General features: G+C 47.6%; 1 protein-coding gene across 2 annotated transcripts; it reads left to right on the top strand.

Moving 5' to 3' along the window:
• Positions 1–4330: 4330 nt before the first annotated feature.
• On the top strand, positions 4331–20850 carry khdrbs1b (KH domain containing, RNA binding, signal transduction associated 1b). Of its 2 annotated transcripts, XR_003974607.1 has the most exons (11): positions 4331–4862; positions 6103–6227; positions 8108–8224; positions 10226–10372; positions 13233–13366; positions 14125–14362; positions 15175–15242; positions 16025–16083; positions 16375–16598; positions 18876–18971; positions 19367–20850. XR_003974607.1 is itself a non-coding variant. In XM_030347779.1 (9 exons), exons 1-9 carry the CDS (start codon positions 4769–4771, stop codon positions 16479–16481), a joined length of 1089 nt encoding a protein of 362 aa, XP_030203639.1. In that variant the 5' UTR covers positions 4331–4768; the 3' UTR covers positions 16482–17818. The 2 variants fall into 2 exon arrangements, 1 of the variants encoding a protein (XP_030203639.1); XM_030347779.1 differs by lacking the exons at positions 18876–18971; positions 19367–20850 and having other exon boundaries at positions 16375–17818.
• The last annotated feature ends 1757 nt before the right edge of the window (positions 20851–22607 follow it).

Raw genomic sequence — 22607 nt, 5'->3', positions numbered from 1 at the left:
GAGTTGTGTGTTGATGTTGTTCAGAAGGCTGACTGAGGCAGATATCTTTAGATGGGTCGGGTATAAGTAATTTTTAGTTTCAAAGATTCAAGATTCAAAGGTTATAGTTTGTCACATAGTCATGCAGGATGTTTGTGCGACATACTTTGTATTTCTGTGCACAAAATAGAAATAAATTACAATAGCATAAAATACAAATTAAGTTTTAACAGAAATATATACACACAAGAAAGATATTACGAAAGTATTAAGCTATTAAGTTATTGCAAGAATGTTAAGTTGCCAGTATTTACATATGCACGAGTTGTGAAATGAGGAATATTATAATAGATATGCAATTACAAATAGATTCAGGGAGATGTACAAATTGTACTGTGCAATATGGCCAGGGTTAAAGCCGAAGTACCGCGGGAGGCGGGGGTAGGGGGAGGGGGGGGATTGTCCAGCTTGAATTCGGGGCCGTGTTTGCCTGGGGGAAAAAGTTTCCCCCCCCAGGCGTGTTTTGTGAGAGCGCAGGCGTCTGCCTGACCTGAGGGTCAGTGAGAGTCTGTTACCGGGATGGTGGGGATCCTTGATAATCCTTCTGGCTCTGCTGGTACAGCGTCTGGTGTACGAGTCCTGCAGAGGGGGGAGTGGCGTGCCCGTGGTCCGCTCAGCTGACCTCACCACCCTCTGCGGGGCTCGCAGGGCTCGCAGGTCCCGCCTGGAGCTGTGTGCGCACCCGACAGCTATAGCTCCGGTCAGTATACTCTGTATTGTGGCAGAGTAGAAATGAACTCAGGATCTGTTGGGAGACCTTGAATCTTCTGAGCTGTCTGAGCTGATATGGGCGTTGCCTTGCCTTCTTCACCACAGTGTCCGTAGTCCATGATAAATCCTCGGAAATGTGAACTCTGAGGTATTTAAGCTGTGTATAATTGATATAACTGACAGTTTACCCTCAGTAGACGACCCAGACAGAAGCAGCTGATCATATATCTGACAGTTTACCCTCGGAAGTTGGCATCCGATTCGCAGCATCCGATTCAGCAGCTGGTCCACTTTAAATCGGTCCTGATTGAAAACCACCACACCTAGACTCTTCAAATCTGGACTAAATTATCACAGTGAGGCTATACATTATAATAAACATAGTTACAGATTTGTGAAAAATTGTTTCTATTTGTGAAAATGCAATACAGGCTCATTTTAATGCTTTTTAGGGGTCCAGACTGCATTAGAACGGGTCCTGATTGAAAACCACTACACCTAGACTCTTCAAATCTAGACTAAATTATCACAGTGAGGCTGTACATTATGTAAAACATAGTTTAAGATTTGTGAAACCTTTACCCTATTTGTGAAAATGCAATGCAGGCTTATTTGAATGTTTTTAGGAGTCCAGACCGCATTGCATTTTCACAAATAGGTTAAAGGTTTCACAAATCTGAAACTATGTTTTATATAATGTACAGCCTCACTGTGATAATTTAGTCTAGATTTGAAGAGTCTAGGTGTAGTGGTTTTCAATCAGGACCGATTTGAAGAAGTGGTTTTCAAGCCGAATCGGATGCTGCGAATCGGATGCCAACTTCAGCGTCGTGTTAAGCCAGCCGTCACACAAAATCTTCGTGCGCCTCTACTCTGAACAGCCTTTGTGTGGTATCTTGCAACGTTTTCAAAGTAAAAGCCTTCACCTACGGTTGTGCGTTTGTGTGGATCGCTGCGAACGCTACCAGATCGGCGTGAAAACGTCCACAACAAACAAGGGTTTTCAAAAGACCAAGCATGCACGTGAGGTTTTCAAAGGTTATGGTTATGTTCTCAAAATCTGTACGGTAAAATCACATGGTTCCGTGTGTACAAGCAGTCCGTGTGTACAAGCATGTCCTTTCAAAACCTCACCTATGCATATTTTGGCCTTTGCCAATTGCATTATGTTGGCACTTTGAAGTGAGCTATAGACAAAATAATAGACAAGTTCCGGCACGGACTGACATGACCATACTAAGTGTTATACTTACTACGTGTAAACAAGTAACCATGTGATTTTACTGTATAGATTTCGAGAAAATGTCCTTTGAAAACCTCACCTATGCATATTTTGGCCTATGCAAATTGCATCATGTTGGCACTTTGAAGGGAGCTATAGACAAAATAATAGATAAGTTCCGGCACTGACTGACAAGACCATAGTAAGTGTTATACTGACTACTTGTACACACGTAACCATGTGATTTTACTGTATAGATTTTTAGAAAATGTCCTTTGAAAACCCCACCTATGCATATTTTGGCCTTTGCCAATTGCATTTTCTTAGCACTTTGAAGTGGGCTATAGACAAAAGAATACATACGTTCCGGCACTGACTGACATGACCATATTCACCCTTGTGCTGACTACCTGTACACACGGAACCATGTGATTTTCCTATACAGATTTTGAAAACGCTGTGCTTACTACTTGTAGGCCTACACAAGTAGGCCTATCAATGCGATTTTACTGTATAGATTTTGAATAAATGTCCTTAGAAAACCTCACCTATGCATATTTTGGCCTTTGCAAATTGCATTTTCTTAGCATTTTGAAGTGAGCTATAGACAAAAATATTAGAGCTGTCAAGCGATTAAAATATTTAATCGTGATTAATCGCATTAATGTCATAGTTAACTATTATTAATCGCGATTAATCGCAAATTCTTTTTCTATGCTAAATATCCCTTGATTTTTTTGTCCCATAATTCTTCTCATTTTAATTCTCTTATCAACATGATGAAGTGCATCGGCTTGCCTTCTGCAAATGATTTTCTATTGATAACAACATTGGCATATACTGATCAAAACAGGACGATACAAAAAAAGAGCCTATAGTGCAAATAAACGACTGCTTTGAACAAATGTCATTTGAACATAGCAGTCAGGCTACTGCTTCTTTGTTTTGAGCCATAAAAAAATTACGTTAATCGCGCGATAAATTTTTTAACGCCGTTAAATTTGGTTTGCGTTTACGCCGTTAATAACGCGTTTAACTGACAGCTCTAAAAAATATACATAAGTTCCGGGACTGAATGATATTAATATACTAACTGTTGTCCCGACTACTTGTGCACAAGGAACCACATGATTTCACTGTATAGTTTCGGGGAAAATGTCCTTTGAAAACCTCACGTGCATGCTTGGTCCTTTGAAAACCCTTTTTTGTAGTGGACGTTTTCACGCCGATAGCGTTTGCAGCGATCCACACAAACACACAACCGTAGGTGAAGGCTTTTATTTTGAGAACGTTGCGAGATACCGCACAAAGGCTGTTTAGAGTAGAGGCGCACGAAGATTTTGTGTGACGGCTGGCTTAACCGCGGATGGACGAATGGCGGCTCACTTGACCGCAGTAGTGTAGACGGCCAGACAGAAGCAGCTGATGATATAATTGAGCCAGCGGTGCCTCACAGGTAGTTTAACGCTGAAAATAGTTCAGAATCATATGTGTTTAAAGACAAACTACAATCTTACTGTATTGTTAGTGGCACTGTCTATTCAGAGCACATTGGAAACCTTAGGCAAGTGATTAATAGTGTATTCCCCTCCCATGAACAGGTGCTCGGCTACTGCCACTCAGCAAGTGGACGAATGCCGCTAACGGAAAGCAGAAGCTAACCCAGCTCACTTCTGGACCCCCATGATACATTTGGAGCAACAGCTATCTCTGGGTATCCCTTTAAGTTATTTATCAGAACATCTTTAAGAATACTTAAGATGGGGACAAAATAGGCCATTTCAAAAGGAGTGAGATATGTGTGTAAACGACACCTATGGCCTATCCATAGACATATTTTATGGATCAATGATGCTGATAGCCACTAAGAGGCAGTAGAGAGCTTAGAATAAAATTGAAATATTTTGATGCCTTGTAGTCTGGTTTCAATTAAAAAACTAAATGAATCCCTTGTTAATTTAACCGTAGTAATTATTAAATTACGGTCAATTATTAATTCAAATTAAAGGGATATACGGGGAAAACCACAACACCGCAGAATGACTGAATAGTCTTCCGTTCAGCGCTGCTGCTAATATTGTTAAAAAGTCATGAAAGCCACTGGAAAATTCAATTAAATCGAATTAAATTAAATGAATAAAAAGAGAGGTCCGGTTGGAGGCCCACGTCGCGGCTAGAATGTTCAAAGACAGCTGAAACTTGTACGATGCGAAGAGGTCTCTGGACTCCTGGATCCTCTCTTCAGCACCAACACACTCATCATCACACACACCGTCAGCACCAACACACACACACATCCTTTCCTCCCCTCTCAGCACCGACACACACACTCATCACACATCCTCTCCTTCCCTCTCAGCACCAACACACTCATCACACATCCTCTTCTACCCTCTCAGCATCGACACACACTCACCACCACACATCCACTCCTACCCTCTCATTCAGCACCAACACACACTCATCACACACACACCTCTACTTTCCCCATCAGAACCATTGGAGGAGGAGGAGGCGGCTTCAGTAAGTAGGCTCTTCTGAGCTCACTTCCGCTCGCTCAGAGCGTCTCAGTCGATCCGCCCGTCGCTGCTCCCGTTCTTCCATTTGCAGCGCGTCGCTCCACGGAGAGGATCCGCTCCCAGCCCTCGGGACCCGCATGCGAAGCGCACACCGCCCGCCGGATAAGCACTGTCTAGTAACGCAACTGGACTACTTTTTTCTGTTTACATTCGTTGTTGTTTTTAAGATTTTGTTTTTGCACGAAACATCGGGACAGAAACTGATTCTAACTACAAAATGGAGAACGACGGCAAATATCTCCCGGAGCTGCTGGCCGAGAAGGACAGCCTGGACGCGTCCTTTACGCACGCCATGAAACTTTTAACCGCAGGTAAAGTGGTCCGATTTGAGGACATAGCCTATGGTCCATAAGGTTCATATGGTCCATAAGGGGATGTGTGTTCAGGTAACGGCGGTGGTGTAACGTAGTGCGGTGTGCGGGTTGTTGTGCATTCGGGGACTGGAAGAGGACTGCCCCGTCTACCGCTCACAATCAGCCCTTTGACAAGCAGAGCCATGTGTGTGGATGCCCTGCACACGGAGCGACACGTCCGAATAGGTGCAATACAGGCTTAAGGAGCAGTGTCCAAGTACTGCAATACAGGCTTAAGGAGCAGCATCTTACTGCAATACAGGGCTAAAGAGCAGTTGTTATATTGTGTAGAATTGCCTTGCTGAACGGAGGATCTTTTCTCCTACAGACATTTTTCTTCTTACAAAGCGCCGTCGGCTTGCACCCATGGCGATGCAAGGAGGACAGTCAAGGGGGTGACAGACCCCTGGACAGGCGCGAGTCACGGCCGTCTCACTGCAGGGCGTCACTGTAGTAAAGTACCATGTGCCGTGTTAGTGCAACCCCCCGCTGCTCTGCAGCCGTCACTAGTAAAGTCCCATGTGCCGTGTAAGTGCGAGCCCCCGCTGCTCTACAGCCGTCACTAGTAAAGTACCATGTGCCGCGTTAATGCGAGCCTCCCGCCGCTCTGCAACCGCCCATGACAGGAGGCGTCCTGACTGGCGTCCACCCTGGGGCCGCACCAGTGCTGGTGCGCCGTGCAGTATTCACACCTGATCAGTGTATATATATCGGCCCCCGGTAACCCCCCACCATCCAGGTCCTCTGGTCCGGTACCCCCCCCCCCCCCACCACCACCAGCACCACCCGGGTCCTCTGGTCCGGTAACCCCCGACCTGGGGCTGCTCGTAGCTGTGTGTGCTGGATCAGACGTGTGATAAAAGTGTATGATACCACGGGGTAAAATAACAGGGCATCTGAAACAGCAGGGTCCCATTGGAACTTAGCGTGTCCAATCATTCGGTTGGGGAACTTGTAAGTGTAAGGACCTTTTTTCTTCAAGTAAGTCCAGCTTAGTCTGTGACTTGTATAGAGAGAATGACCAACTTTACCCGTCAATAATGAATGAATAGTTTGTTGCATGGTTACTAAAGGGGATCAAACACAAGACCTGTTCTGTGTACAGCAGGACGTCTCCGTTATACACCCGGACGTTTTAAATCACCAGCGGCCTGCCTCTACGTATGTGTCTAAATTGATATATATTCATCCCTTGTAGAGATTGACAGAGTCCAGAAAGACGAGCCTAAAAAGGAAGGAGGAGAGGCGTACCTGGACCTTTTCACAACCAAGAACATCAAACTCAAGGAGCGAGTGCTGATCCCCGTCCAGCAGTATCCCAAGGTAGGCCTCCTCCCAAAAACCACACCCTTCCACCTCCACCGCCACCATTACGGGAGATCGCAGCCATTTGTTTGTAAAACACAAATAGTAGAATTTAAATGATTTGTTTAGTGTGTGTGTGCGTTATAATCTGCTGTGGTGCGTTCCTTTCAGGGCGTACAGTGTTTCTTGGTGTTTGTGTGTGTGTGTGTGTGTGTGTGTGTGTGTGTGTGTGTGTGTGTGTGTGTGTGTGTGTGTGTGTGTGTGTGTGTGTGTGTGTGTGTGTGTGTGTGTGTGTGTGTGTGGTGGAGTGTGACGTGCTGGTCTGCTAGTCATGGCGTACTTGGTAAGTTTGAGAGAAGCTCAGCGCTCTTCCTCAAGCCTGGGTCTTTTCTTCAGCGATTAATGACGATCAATAGGCCAGTACAGTATTGATCTTATTGTGTACGCTGCTAGACTTGAGTAACGAGTGTTTGTGCACCAATGTGTCCTGTGACCGTCTCTGGAATAAGCTCTAGACATTCCCTGATGGGACTGGTTTCAGAGGGGTTTAACACGGTGTCACAGAACATCTGGATTAGGATCTGCTAAACCAGAGGTAATTCAGCGCATATCTCAAAGGAGATCAGGATCTTAAAGTCTTATGACGCACACAAGAAAATGGTACATGCCTTTTTCTTTAATAAAGAAAATTATGATATTATATTATTATTCAATAACAGTAGAATTGATTGCCAGACAGAAGTACATTTAGTGCATATTATATCATTATTTCATAAAGTGGTCGTTTTAGGTTTCATTGATTGAGCCGGCTTTCTGGTTTCAGACTTTTAGTAAAAAAATAGTCTTTTACGGGACTTGCAGATTTGTCATCAACGTTTAGAATATTGGATATCCTATATGGCGTAAAACAAATCATAGCTAAATGTATTGAGGGCAAGACATGCTCTCAGATACTAACAAGGAGAAGATCCATAGAGCGAGCGGCCGGTCGATGGTGTCATTAGGAGGTGGCCAGCCCCCGCTTGTCCCTTTCCCCAACCCGGCCCCGTGGCCTGTCTGTCTGTCTGTCTGTCTGTCTGTCCCATCTCTCCTAATCTTCAAATCACTCTTTTTTTTATGTATGTTCTTCTGAAGCAAGCATCGGCCCAACACGTTGTTCGTGTTGCTTGTGAATGCGTTGCGCAAAGGAATTTATTCTTCCCCCGTTCATTCCTCCAGTCTATGGGTGTGGCGCGTGTCAATTCCTACCTGCAGTTTAGTGAGAGCAGCGTCTGAAGGTGTCTAAATTAAGCAGACCTGGCTGCTTCATCGATATATCGGCCAGATTTGATAAGAGGTTTGAACTCTGAAAGAATCATCAGAAAAACTCTGATGACAATATTGTATGATGTTGTTAGCTGGACAATGTCTGTATTGTATTCATATTATTTTGTATTATTATTATTATTATTATTATCGTTATTCAAGAAAGATCATCGTAAAAACACCAAATACAAAGTCCACATTGCAAGAAAACCTCCATGTTTAAATTCTTCTTCATGAGTGCCCTGCAGAATATAATCCCCTGATACATATCTCCTCCCCATCACACGTCCCAGGGCCCCTATTGGCCCCTGCACCTTTCTGTCCACCAGGAGCCCGGGGCCCATGGCCCTTGTACCTCTGGCTGTGGCTGTAAATGGCGACGTGGTCCCCAGAGAGCCCGCGTCACTTGAGGAGCCCTGCTCCAGTACAGAGTCACCGCCGCTCCTTATTGGTCCTGGGGGAGCTCTGATCCACCGGCGGCCAGCTTGGTTCAACCCCCCCCCCCCCCCCCCCCCCCCCTGCTGCTGGTGCTGTGCTAAGTGGCCGCCGCGCTCACGTCTTCTGTGTCCTTTCTCTCCGCCGGGTCCCTCCAGTTCAACTTTGTGGGGAAGATCCTGGGGCCGCAGGGGAACACCATCAAGAGGCTGCAGGAGGAGACGGGAGCCAAGATCTCCGTGCTGGGCAAGGGCTCCATGAGGGACAAGGCCAAGGTAAACCAGCCCCCCCCCCCCCCCGCCATTACCCCTGCTGGTTAAGGCATGAATCAGGAGTCTCACAGTGGAGGAGTACGGCGGGAATGTGTCAAGAGTTAATGTTGCATGGGTTAAGATCTAGCATTTTTTTAATATTGGAGTAAATTAATGAATCATGACAAACATCCCATTTTGGGGAAAATACGTATTTGCGTACATTGGTTGAAGTGAAAGTCCTTCCACATACAAGTCTGCCACAGGAAAGCAGCTCATCATAGCTGTTGCTCACCCCCACCCGCTCCGCCACCTGGGTGGTGCACCTGGGGCTTTGAACCCCCCGGATGCAGACGGGTGGGGGGGGGGGGGGGAGGGGGGCGCTGGCAACAGCTGCACTCACGCTCCGACTAACCCATCCAGAGGAACACCAGCACATCTGAACAGAGCTCTCTGCTGTAGGTGTGAACCGGTGTTTAACATGTTTCCTACCGGTTAAATGATATGTTAAGAACACATGTTATGCCCGGAGGACGCAGTGTCCTCCCTTGGAGCATAATGCTCAGGGACGTGGCTTCAGTAAGGAGCAGGGAGGAAAACCGTTAGCCAATCACCGGATCTCCCCCAAAAGGAAACGCCGATGAAGAGCCAGCACAGTGCATTAGGGCGACTCAGAGCTGCTCTTGAGTCATGACATCAGACACGCCGAGATGGGGGAACCAATGGTCTGAATGAGTCGAATGAATACATTCAGAATGAGCTCCAAAGAGAGAAAGCTCTCGGAACGTTTCACCACGTTTATCATATTCAGTGCTGTTTTCTACGCACAGGCTTCAATATTGTATTAAACGCTTCAACGTTTCCAGAGACGGCATGCACACAATGTCCATAAAGACGGGCTCATGTGTTGGTGAACGGGGCTTTTTAGGTCAGTGCGTCCCTAATGCGTCCTGCTGTTGACATCCCTCCCTAGCAATGTGCGCTCGCTGCAGCGGATGCATTACTCTGTCAAAGATCTGGATGGCTCTGAGGCCTCACTCACTCTTAAAGCAACAGTGGCCCAAATCCTCCGTACACGGGACTCAAGTCCAAATGTTTTAACCTGATCTTTTCAAAACCTATTTATACTAGTAGTGTTTGTTGGCGATCGGAAATTATATGTTTTCCTTTTCTTCAATCCATCACAGACAATAGCGTCTGTGTTTTCCATTGAATGGGTCTATTGCTGCCTTCCAATTTCATCCAAACTTTGAGGTTCGCTGAAGCTCTGCAGGGCCCTGAGAGCAGCTGGCCTCCACACAGCCATCCTACCTGTTCATATAGTCCAGCTTTTTATAGCTGAACTATGGTTAACTAACGGTTAGGGCTTGGACTTTTGCCCAAAAATCATATTCAAAGTTTGTTTGTTTATTAATATTAATATTCGAATATTTATAATACTTTGACCATTAAATGCCTTCAGTAAGGCCGGGATCTGGCTTCGCGAGGTTTGTCTACTGGTGTTGCTATGGTTACCGGTCTTGCGCGTTTCAACGGTTTATTAGGTTTCTAATAAATCGCTGTCTGATCAATACTTCATTCACTGCCTCTTCCGTGGTCATTACTTAATTATGAATAGACTGCGTTGGGTTCTCCAACGTCTCTCCCTCTAGGCCTGCCCATAACAGGTTCGAATATTAAGGGCTGCCTAATATTCGTTCGAATTTAGATTTATTTTTTGATATTCGAATTATATTCGAAAAACGATGTTCGGAGTCAAACCCCTAATAACAGTATACTATAAATATTGTCAACTGACAAAATTGTCAGTTGACAATGTCTCTGTGTCTAAAGAAACATCTTAATTGAATCAGTTTAAATTGATCGTATGTCTGGAGGGCTTCAATACAAGGTGCATTCTGGGATATGTGCGCACATGCTCTCTTGACCCTGGTACTGAATGCTATGCCAGTTCTTTTTAATTGTGTGTGTTTTGGTTTGGGATCGGTCGCTCGTCGGTTAATGTGCTGTTGCCCCTGGTTACAGGAGGAGGGCATGAGGAAAGGTGGGGAGCCAAAGTACGCCCATCTGTCCATGGAGCTGCACGTCTTCATCGAGGTTTTCGCGCCCGTCCCCGACGCCTACCTACGCATGGCCCACGCCATGGAGGAAGTCAAGAAGTTCCTCTTCCCTGTAAGTGTGCCACCCTGCTGGTCTGCAACACTCACTCACAGTGTCCAACTGTCCCATGGCCCAATGGGGAGCAAGTGGTATGTGGCTCCAGGAGTTCAGACTGGACAGACACACACACAGAAACCTCTGCTTGTATTCCAGACAAATAATTGTCAAGAGCTCGAGGCAACAGGCCTGGTGACAGGGCGCTGCGCCACTAAATGTATTTTCCCTTGACCCTCTTGAGAAGCTACCGAAGAATCAAGAGTCCCAAAATTGAGATTAACAGCACTGAGGAAAAAATATTATAAATCTCTGTCTCCATTTGCTAGTTTTCCATTTAGCAATAGCTTTAATCCAAAGTGAGTTGTGGGGGAACTGGATCCATGGCAGTAGGTTAGGTCTTGATTAGTGACTGGGGCCTCCTCCTCCTCCACTCCATGTCCGCCTCTCTAGGGCTGCTCCTCATGCACTGCTGTTTCTGCCTCTTCTTCTTCTCCTCCTCCTCCTCCTCCTCCTCCCCAGAGAGAGAGAGAGAGGGGGGGAGAGGGAGAGAGAGAGTCCCTAGAGGAGCAGGAGGAAGAGCAGTGGTTGAATAACAGCACAGCCTGCTGCTCGCGCTCCATGCTGAAATTATAAATGCACTGGTGCCCTGGGACCAGAAACAGTGCAGCGATGGATGATTTAAACCCTGCAGGGACCGCCATTAGCACGCAGCGACCAATTAAAAGTGAGTAATGTCCACTGAAGTCACTGGAATGTTTCTCTAAAAACATTACCTGCAGCGTGGAGACCTGGGAGACGCACCGTCATCCAGAGAGAGAGATGGGGAGGAGGGGAGGAGAGGAGGGGAGGAGGGGAGGGGAGGGGAGGAGAGATGGGGAGGAGGGGAGGAGAGGAGAGGAGGGGAGGAGGGGAGGAGAGGAGGGGAGGAGGGGAGGAGAGGAGGGGAGGAGGGACGGAGAGGAGGGGAGGAGAGGAGGGACGGAGAGGAGGAGAGGGGAGGAGAGGAGGGGAGGAGGGACGGAGAGGAGGGGAGGAGGGGAGGGGAGGAGGGACGGAGAGGAGGGGAGGAGGGGAGGGGAGATGGGAAGGAGGGCAGGAGGGGAGGAGAGGAGAGATGGGAAAGAGGGGAGCGATCACAAGGTCGAGGTTGGCTCCACACGTCCATCGGCTGAAGCGCTTTGTCCAGCACACGAGAAAGAGGTAGAGGAGGGGTAGGAGAACAGGGCCCAACACGTCCTCTGGGTAGACCCCGTGTCTAGTCCCCCACCAGCGGCCACATCACGTCCCGCCGCCCCGGGCCTGGTCCACTGCGGTCATGTCGTTGTGTTTCATGCTGAGGCGCTCTGGGCTCCCTGCAGCGCTCTCTGCCCCAGACAGAGGGAGAGGGACGGCAGGCCGCTGGGCGCTAACAAGATGTTTACATCCATAGGGTCAAAAGGACGGCCAACGCTTAACAATAAACCCTCAGACAGCCGTGCTAGACGGGTACGGCCAAACGGTCGGGCTGTTTTAATCGGCCCGTTAATCTAATTGATTCATTTGGGGGGCGTGCGTCCGCCTCGATGGCCGTGCGGAAACCACGCTGATTAGATTTAAGACGGGGGTGATCTTTGATGGCCCCCCCCTGGTTCGCCGGGGGGAGGAGGAGGAATAGCCGAGGCCTGTCACAGCGGGGGGGATTCGAAGGACGGTTGGGGGGCTAGCCCACGTTAAGCGCTTGGATTTTCTTGCTGCGTTGAAGCAGCCTTCAGCACTTTTAGCTGTTTGCTTCCTCATGTCTTGCGTGTCTTCGGAAGTAAGATGATGTGCACTGGCACACAACTCGGGGAAACGCTGAGCTAGTCTGTCGCCATGCTAGCTGCCGGGGGGGGGGGTGGGGCCAGATGGACGCTAACAAGCATGTTAAATGGTCGCTTGCTTCTAGTGGAGCCACTTATAGCGGCTGATGAATCGGTCGTGATGCTGGTGGCAGTAGTCGCCCTCTCTACCGTTGGGTGAAATGGACTGGCCTCTGTTCCTCTGACTCTCTGGATGGGCTGGGGGGCCATTGCTTTGGATGCTGGTTTTTCGTGGGTCTTTAATGCCAGCCTGGGAACAAGACGAATCTGCTCTGGCATTTGCGTTTCGCTCCCTCCCGTTCAAGTTTCCAGACGAGGGGGGGGGGGGGGGGGGGTGCCCAATGGGAGCACCGGAAAGGCATTTGGGCAAAGACAACCGAGATGGCGGCCGCTGCTGAGACCTGCTCCGTCGCTCTGATTGGTTGTAGTTCTGTCCAATAGTGTCTGGTCTGCGTCGGTTGCTCAGACTCCCGGTTCCAGACTATACGGGTTTGGGAGTTGCTCTGGCAACGTTAGGCTTACGTCATACCATTGATTCATGGCTTTTGTTATGTTTCTGTGAGAGAGGAGACGGGGTCATATGATGTTCCAGCCCATCGTAATGTTAAAGAACATGATCTATAACTGATGTTTATTAAATATTTATGCAGTGCTTTAATACGGGAGCATTGGGATTTTGGGTTTTTATATTATATATTTTATGAAGTCATAAAAAGCTGCTATCTTTTCCTAGCCTTCCGCTATTTATTGTACAATCCATTTTCCACATCTCACTCTCTATGTCTGGAGTTGTCAAGCTGCTGCAGAGAGTGGATCATCCAGTCTCGACACAGACACAGACATACACACACACACACACACACACACACACACACACACACACACACACACACACACACACACACACACACACACACACACACACACACACACACACACACACACAAGCACAGACACAGAAACACAGAGGCACACACACACACACACACACACACACACACACACACACACTCATCCCCTCTCTCTTGTATCTGTAGGACATGATGGACGATATCTGTCAGGAGCAGTTCCTGGAGATGGGTTACCTGAACGGGGGCCAGGAGCACGGGGCCCGGGGCCGAGGGGGCCCCCCTCTCAGGAGCCGGGGCGGCCCCCCCAACGGAGCACCCAGGTGAGGGGGGGGGGGGCTCGGAGCTATTCTCACAGCACGCGGCCTATAACCAGGGTCAGGTTAAATGGCCCAGCAGCGTCTGCTGCTCTGCCAGGTTCCCCCATCTGGTGACCACATCCCCCCCGTCTCCACCGGCTCTATAGGGCTCTGCATTTACATTTACATTTACATTTAATGCATTTATCAGACGCTTTTGTCCATCGCGACTTACAATAAGTACAGTTGTCAGAAGAAAGATGAACAATGTATCGCTGTCCGTGCAGTAAGGATGTCCATAGAACCAATTGCCAAGCACTATCACTTGCTAGGTTGACCCATCCCACGTATACAACAAAGATAGCTACGATAAGAGGCTACACAATACTAAGAACTACTATAAATGCCAGGACGTACAACATACAATAAGTGCCTAAGAGTCTTTCTGCAGATCCCAGAACGGTTACCAGCTCATCCTCCAAACTATTGTTGGCATTGATGGACGACATCTTTCCGATTCTTGCTGATAGCGAGGACGAGTGGATAACTGAGGGCCACCTCCTACCGGCAAGACAAATGATTCATCCTCTAAGTCGCATGGATGATGGCAGCTTGTTCTTACCATCTAAAGCCATATGCAAGGTCACAACATCAGCAGTGTTAGAAGTATGGTCTATATAGGATATAGTGTAAATGGTACAGCGTGTATCTGAGTGTAGAAGAGGCGGAGTTACACCCCTCCTAACGGGCCCTTGACTCCTCCTCCTCTCTGCCCCCTCCAGGGGGAGGGGCATGCCTCCCCGCGGCGGCGCCACCAGGGGCCCGGTGGCCCGCGGGGGCCCGGCCAGGGGCACCGCGGTCAGGGGAGCTTCAGCGGGCAGAGGCGGGCCCCCGGCGGCGCCCTCCAGGGGGGCGGCCGCGCCCCGAGCCAGGCCCCCCGCGGCCGGGCCCCCGCAGAGGATGGCCCCGCCGCCCCCGCACCAGCACGCCCCCGCAACGGCCGAGGCCTACGATGAATACGTACGTACCGCCGTGACCCCCCGCTGTGACCCCAAACTGCGACCCCTCTGTGACCCCGCTGTGACCCCCCACGGTGACCCCGCTGTGACCCCCCACGGTGACCCCACTGTGACCCCACACTGTGACCCCACTGTGACCCCACACTGTGACCCCACTGTGACCCCACACTGTGACCCCACAGCGACCCCACACTGTGACCCCACTGTGACCCCACACTGTGACCCCACTGTGTCCCCACACTGTGACCCCACACTGTGACCCCACTGTGACCCCACAGTGACCCCACTGTGACCCCACACTGTGACCCCACACTGTGACCCCACACTGTGACCCCACTGTGACCCCACACACTGACCCGCCTGTGACCCCACACACTGACCCCACCTAGGGTGGGGTCAGTGCAGGTCATGGTCATCCAACATGAAATGTCGATGCTTCTGTCCTGGTTGCCGTGGTTCACACTACGAGTGACTTAAGGAACAACCAGCAAAGTGGCCAGTGACGTTTAGCAAGACGTAAAGAGTAAACAAACAAACAGGCAGTCAATAAGAGCCGCTCTGATTGGAGGAAGGAGACCTGCATGCTGTGGACGGGGGGCCCGTGCGGCCCCTCTCAGCGGGGGCCGACCTCTTAAGGGAAGGGTTTCATGTCTATTTTGGTCTACCATGGGGACCTTTACAGTGTGTGTGTGTGTGTGTGTGTGTGTGTGTGTGTGTGTGTGTGTGTGTGTGTGTGTGTGTGTGTGTGTGTGTGTGTGTGTGTGTGTGTGTGTGTGTGTGTGTGTGTGTGTGTGTGTGTCTTGCCCTCCCCAGGCCTACGATGAGAGCTACACGGAGCCGGCCTACGAGTCGTATGACAGCTACTACAGCCAGCCGCAGGCGTGAGTACTGCCCAAACACCTCCCCGGTCAGAGAGCCTGCAGCCACACAGAAATACATCCATTTTTTATTGATCTTATTTTAATAGTATGATAATGTATTTCGTATTTAGCATTTAGCAGATGCTTTTGTCCAAAGCCACTTGCATCCATTGGTACACGCATTCACACACCTGGACCATTGCTCAGGGACACCTCGTCACTCAGCTAGGAGGAGCCAGGGATCTGACTGACTAGCAACCTTCCGGTTACAGGCCAACAATCTCAGCCTCCTGAGCTACTGCCAGCCCATGTTTAACTATGTTAGATGTGCCGTTCTGTTGGTGTTAGAGCGGGAGAGCGTTAGGGTTAGGGTTCTGTTGATCAGTAGAGCACAGGGTTAAGGTTAGGGTTAGGGTTCTGTTGATCAGTAGAGCACAGGGTTAAGGTTAGGGTTAGGGTTCTGTTGATCAGTAGAGCACAGGGTTAAGGTTAGGGTTAGGGTTCTGTTGATCAGTAGAGCACGGGGTTAAGGTTAGGGTTAGAGTTCTGTCTGTTGAGAGGTAGAGTGAGGGGTTAGGGTTAGGGTTCTGTTGAGAGGTAGAGTTAGGGGTTAGGGTTAGGGTTCTGTTGAGAGGTAGAGTAAGGGGTTAGGGTAAGGGTTCTGTTGAGAGGTAGAGTAAGGGGTTAAGGTTAGGGTTCTGTTGGTGTTAGAACACAGAGTTGGATGGCCTTCGCTCTCCTCCCCCACCCTCCTGCTTTTTAAATCCAATCCCATGTTCCCCTCCCTGTTTGTGGTGCGGCAGGGAGCCAGAGTATTACGACTACGGACATGGGGAGACAACGGAGACGTATGAGTCCTACGGTAAGGGCATGAAAAGACATTAAATACCATTGATTACTATTAATTATACTTGAACAACAACTGTCTGCATGAGAGCTTTGCATCTCTCTACGAGCCCATGGTGAACTTGCCCCTCTTTTTGACCATTGTGTGTGTGTCTGTGTGTGTGTGTGTGTATGTGTACGTGTGTTTTTGGGTGTGTGTGTGTGGGTGTGTGTGTGTGTGTGTGTGTGTGTGTGTGTGTGTGTGTGTGTGTGTGTGTGTGTGTGTGTGTGTGTGTGTGTGTGTGTGTGTGTGTGTGTTTGGCCACAGGTCAGGACGACTGGAACGGCACCCAGCGCGCGGCCCCTGGGAAGGCCCCCCCCCCCCCTAGGGCTGCCAAGGCGCCGTACCGGGAGCACCCGTACCGACAGTACTGAGGCCGGACTCTGGCCCCGCCCACCGTAAACAGCGTTGCCCCTCCCCCTTTCCCATAAGCCACCTCACCTCCTGACTGTCCACGAGGCAGCTGTCGCCTTTAAGCAGCTTCGACAAAAGTAATTGTTCCCTTTTTAAATCTTTACTTTGACCTCTCTTTCTCTCCTTGGTTGGCGTTCTGCCCCGGTTACCCCTGGATTTATCCCCTCGCACAAGACGAGCCAAAAAGAGGAACTGGTTTTGGGGTTTGACAGCAAAGCCCTTTTTTCTGCCCCGCCCCTTCCTTGTAAGGGTACCTTCCCACCTGCCGCCCCCCCCAGCCTTCCCGTCCTGAGAGCGGGACGGTTAGGGAACTTTCAGCGCCTCTCCGTCTTCTTTCAGCGTTTGGTTTCTTTGTTCCTCTGTATTTATTCCCTCCTTTCTCTCTGGCTCAGTTACACATTGCTGGGTTGTTATTTCATCCTTGATCGTTTCTTTTTATTCTTATTATTTCCAACACCGTATTGAAGTCGATCTTTTTTTAGTGAAGTTTAAGTGGTTCCTAATCTACTTGTTAAAAAGGAAACCATTTAATTGTTTTCTAAAAAAAAAGGAAAAAGAGAAAGAAAGAAAAATCTGTCCAGTGCGTTGCAGATTCCCATTAGGCTACATTTCAAAATTCTGTTTTTAATACAGCCTAATAAAAGTCCTCTTTAAACTTCAATTATGTAATGTAGACACAAAAAATCATAAATTAAAGTCATAAGACCTGTTAATGGCATACAATTCAATTCAATCAATTGTTGATAATTACCATTTGATTTTAAATAGCTTAAACAAAATGATGGCCATTTAGACGCAGGCAGCAATATTTTGTCATTGTAGAGTTTTGAAATATAGCCCTTATTGACACTGTAGAGATTGATTGTCCTGATATCCTTAATTTGCTTGTGGTTCAAAGTAAATTCTAAGCCGCTGAAGACAAAATGTATAAATTATAATTATTGATGTAATTAACAAGGCCGAGAGGCCCTCTGTTAGATAATATTAATCCAGGTCTTCACAGTGTGGTTCTGATCTATAAACTGCATGCTTAAACAACACAAAGGAGCATTGGGACATAATATCTCCACATGGGTCTTCTCTTTCAACAGAGAAGGGATCCTGCAGCTAAAAAGAAACTATTGTACATATTTAAAACATCCAAACTGTTCTTGCCAGTAATATCTGTACCCTCTCCATTAAACAAAATGCATTATGCTACATGTGTAAGCTTGCCTAAATAGGTAACTAAATTTGTCCAAACGATGTTTTGCAGCAGTTTGTCAATAAAGCTTAGTTTTTTTTTAATGAAACTTAACTTGGTTCTTTTGTTTTATTGTCATCTTAAAAAATGGACCTTTCTTTAAATAACCATCAACAGACAAATTAAGCTATTTTGATTTTGTTTTATTTCTTATTCCCCAAAAAACGAAACAGTATTTTTTTTTTACAAACCTAAATGAATGTATTGGGAGGTCTGTAAACTTTAACCCTTTCAAAATGATGTCTGGATTTAAAAGCGCACTTAATCTCTCTCTTCTCTTTCTATACTTTTTTAAAAAGGAGCCAGAGGTTCTATAATAGCCTGGATAGCTTCCTAATGTGTAGAATGTTCTAAAGCATTGAATGCTGGGTATGTATAAGACTTTTTTCCAATCCTACCTCACATGTCGTCGATAAGCGATAACAGAATTTGCCTTGGTAAAGCGACCTGGAAACCTAAGTGGCGACCGAGCGACCACGGTTAGGTTCATGGTTAGAAGGCTGCTGGCGAGATGGCTACTCTCAGTAGGGATTAATGCAATGCAATGGAGAGGATGGTTTAACCTAGAACACGCCACCCTAAAGGTAACCCCTAACCCTAAATGGTCATTTGTTTAGTGTGTTCATCCATTGACATAAACTTGCTTGTATAAATACGTGCCAATTTTCTTTAAAACTGTAACAATAGTCAATACAAACATAACAAAAGTATCAACATTAAAGTAAGAGTAAATTAAAGACGCCCGACAATGTAACGTTCAAATATCATATTGTAGTTTTATGTAATAAAATAAAGCTGTCTACTAACCAAACAAGATATTAGTGTTAAATAACCATACATGGTCAAATAGTGTACATGTTCAACACAGTTAGCATAGTTTTTACTCTGCAATGTTGCTATAAAGGTCGCACCATGTCATTCGTAGACATAGATCTTTTTGATTAAAGTAGTTCTTATACCGATGCCATCCAAATAAATCCAATGCCAAACAGGAGTTGCATGTGTACCATACTCACCTGTAGATAATGCATGACCCGGATGTCCCTCCCCCTCTTTGTTCCCAAATGCAACAGAGTGTTGTTGTTCATATGTTGTTGTGTTCCTTTCCCAGGCCGTTGCCCGTGGGTTGCCATGGTAGCCACCGCCGGCCAAGGCTGGGTTGGTCTGCATAGTGACAGGAGACGCGGGTCAGGAAGAAGTTTCCTAGGTAGGTGCCCTTTAGAAAACGCCCACTCCTCCGGTCTGTACCGTCTGTCAGGTCTGTGTCTATCGTGTATCCAGCGTGTACCTGGGCCCCAGTGGTGGGGAGACTGCGGCGCTCAGGACGTTGATCAAAGTCCTGCAGTGTTGGCTATATTGCTTTGACACCAGGAATTCACCAGGGAAGCCATCCAGTAATATATTTGATGTGGACTCCAGTCTGTGCACGGGACTCGGGGAGTACTTGGGCTTTCTTGGACCTATGAGTTTCTGCTTTTTGTTAAGGTCAACGGCGTCACAGATATCAATCATAACTTGAAGGTGAAGCAAAAAGGGAATGTGCTCCATTTTCCTTTCTGCCGTGTGACTTTGATAAGCCTTTTTGTTTCCTGTTTTCTCCAGAGGTTGCAAGATGACTTCAGGAGAAGCTTCTGGCGGAGACAAGAGAACGGACTGAGGTTCCGAGAGGTCAGCAGAGAGGCCCGCAGAACCCAGGGGCCCACAGAACCCAGGGGTGGGGCAAAGGGGCCTCAGCGTAGCTACAATGGAAAGGCCTCCGCTGTGGGGATCCATTGGATCGGAGCAAAGGACTCTCAGAGCGGGACAACGGCACGACTGTTGGAAGAACGGCTGCGTCCGGATTCAAAGCAGACAATCGTCTATTTTTGCGAAAAATGTATTCATACTTTTTTTAGTACGTATTTATTTTATTTTTCTTGGTTTGGAAATAACGTTCATGGACCCCCCCCCCCCCTACTGGCCCCCTCGTTAATGAATCTAATTGGGTAACACTTTATAATAAGGTGCCATAATAAATAGCAAACTACTCATTACCTAACCCTTTGTTAATATTGGTTAATTGTTACTAAAATATCTATTTAGCACAAGTTGATAGTTTTTTCATCATTAATTAAATATTAGTTAATTGCATAACCCTAACCCAACCCTAACACACGGCCCTAACCATAACACACGGCCCTAACCCTAACCAGCGACACTCTGGTCAGTGAAAAAAAATGATAAACAATTATCAAATATTAACAAAGGGTTAGGTAATGAGTAGTTTGCTATTTATTATGGCACCTTATTATAAAGTGATAACTCAAATTGTTCTGCTCTTATTTTAGCATATAATGAACATGCCTTTTACAGCAGGCTGTGAAATTGTTATTTAATTTTCACTTAACCTTTAGAAAAGATGGAAAAAGAGTTTTCCTTTTTCTTCTTTCTAAGTGCTTTTTTTTGCAAGCGAAGCTGTATTCTTATAAGTGCTCCATTCAGCCCAAGTGAACTGTGTCTCATGTTCGCCCATCTTTATAAATATTCACACGGTGTGCCGTATCCTGGCCTTGCTTGCCACGCAAAACGGGCCAAGTTTGGAGACAAAAAGGTGCCCGGAGACACACTCAGCAGTGCGTCAGCCACACACACACACACAGCCCTCTCCTGATTATACCTGTGTGTACTTCAATCGTTCTGCATTCTTGTGTTATTGTTGAGGATTAGAACAAGTCTTTTGATTGGTTGCTGTGCTTTAAAGATGCTTTATTGGTGCAGCAGCTCTGTCCCCCTGCAGCCTGGAGGCTGCGAGGTCGACCTTATGGCTCCATCGACCCTATTGAAGAGGCCCTAGTGAGACGAGGTTGGGACCGTGGGCCCAGATGCATAGTTTATGGGGGTTTACTCCAGCACACATCAGCGGTCTGCTTTTTAATGGCGCCGGTGTTTCACCATTAAAGATAAAAATGACGTAATTTACGATATAATCCCGGTTCATAAATGTCCCACTGAATATTTTTTCTTTGTGATCAATTGTTGGTCAGGGGAATATGGCCGTCGGCACACAAAGGTTCTCCTCTGCATAATAAAGTTGCACTTGAGCAAGCCTTTCTGTATCTTTATGATGCCTCCTGTGCCGCTCATCTCCGGCGGACGGCTGGGTGGCTGCCCCCCCTCTCCCGCTCCCTTTTTGTGCCGCTCTATTGGCACCGAACATTCACAGGATGCTGTCCGTGGGAAAGAGGAGCGGGGGGGGGGGGGGGGGGGGGGGGGATGAAATGAGCAGCAGCAGGACTTCAGAGAGTGTGTAAGAGAACGAGGGAGTGCGAGTGCAAGGAAGGATCCGGTGTGAGAGCGAAGGCGTGTGAGAGAAGGAATATGTGTGTGAGCGAGGGGGAGTACGTGTGTGTGTGTGTGTGTGTGATGGACAGCTGGAACGGCTCTTGACCACCGAACACGTTCACACGCCACAGGAACATCCCGTGCAGGCGCCAGCGTGCGACATTAACCACCGGCAAAACACATGAGCTGTTGCTTGATTCAAATAAATAAATGTTTCCCTCCATGTCCTTGTGGATGATCTATCCCCCCCTCCCCAGCCAGTATAGCTTTCTGCTTCTGCCTGGGACCAAAGCACTTATCCATTTGCTGGTATAATTGATTGCATGCGTCACCATGCCAACATGCCGTAAACCAGGCTGCTGTCTGACGGCTGGTGTTGGATGGTGCTCCCCGGGGGGGTTCGATCCAGAAGCAAAGGTCAGGTGAGCCGCTGACGATCACCTGACCTGTGTATACCCACTCGCCAGTGGCTCACCCTCCATAGTCGCCACTGGAAGAAGAAGACAGCGTTGAAGGTGCGGACGCTGGGACGATCACGGCGCCCTCTGCAGACCTGCTTGAAATATCAGGTAGCACCTGACTTGTTTATGGAGGCACTGGTGGCCACTAACTCTGTTTATAGCAGCACGGAGGTCCGCTTGTGAAGCCGCTTTCCCATTATCCACTATGGGGAGGAATCCTTTTGTCTTTCCATCCGGAAGAGCAGCATGGGCTTCAACAAGCTGGGCTGAGCCTGGGCTTCAACAAGCTAACCCTAACTGAATGGCTGCAGAAATGTCTGTGGGGAGATGCATGCATCTTGAAGTCCAATGGAATGACAGCTCAGCTCATATCAAAAATCTCTTCTTTCATGCAATAGCATCAGCTGATGATGGCCATGAGGAACTTTGGCCACTTTATATGACACACTTTATATGTCGTAGCCCTTTTGAACAACACAAATACGTAGATTGGTGCTAAGTTTAGGAACCTGTTTCCGTTTTTCTGTTAAGGTTGTTCTGTTGGTGTTGTTATGCTGAACATCCGGTCGATCTTCAGCTGAACACGCAGTTTGATTGTGTGATTGATTGATCAAAAGATTTGATGGGTTTATTTACACATTCAAATATGCAATTTAAAATGCATTAAGTCAATAGTGTTATTAATAACAACAGTCATATTTCACACAATGTTTGACAAGCCACACGCTTCCAATGTCAATCTCGCTTTGACAGTTCATTGCATATCAGCACACACAGAGAAGAAGAGAAAGGGATCAGAGAGCGATTAGTGAATCCTGACACAGCTCACGCTTTGTGTTTCCTTTGTGCCACTGCAATTCACCACTTGCCATTAGTACAACTATCAACATGTCAGTTAATGAATTACCATGATGTGATGTGTCACGGCAGTTGAGATAAGGCCTGCATGTAAACATGCTCCTTGACCGACTGTAATTGGGTTCAATGGAGCGCTATAATTCAAGTGATTAGTGAGGAATGTTATTCTCTGGTTCCTTCAAAGCCTTCGCCTTCCTGGACCA

The sequence above is a fragment of the Gadus morhua genome, chromosome 22, assembly GCF_902167405.1.
Source record: "Gadus morhua chromosome 22, gadMor3.0, whole genome shotgun sequence".
Lineage (NCBI taxonomy): Eukaryota > Metazoa > Chordata > Actinopteri > Gadiformes > Gadidae > Gadus > Gadus morhua.
This window is presented reverse-complemented; position numbering and strand designations above follow the sequence as displayed.

Bases quoted from the DNA above. Each gene is read 5' to 3' on its own strand.
- khdrbs1b (XM_030347779.1), top strand. From the start codon at position 4,769: ATGGAGAACGACGGCAAATATCTCCCGGAGCTGCTGGCCGAGAAGGAC. The intron at 8,225-10,225 runs GTAAACCAGCCC...CCCTGGTTACAG, and splicing joins CCATGAGGGACAAGGCCAAG to GAGGAGGGCATGAGGAAAGG. The intron at 13,367-14,124 runs GTGAGGGGGGGG...TGCCCCCTCCAG, and splicing joins CCCCCCAACGGAGCACCCAG to GGGGAGGGGCATGCCTCCCC.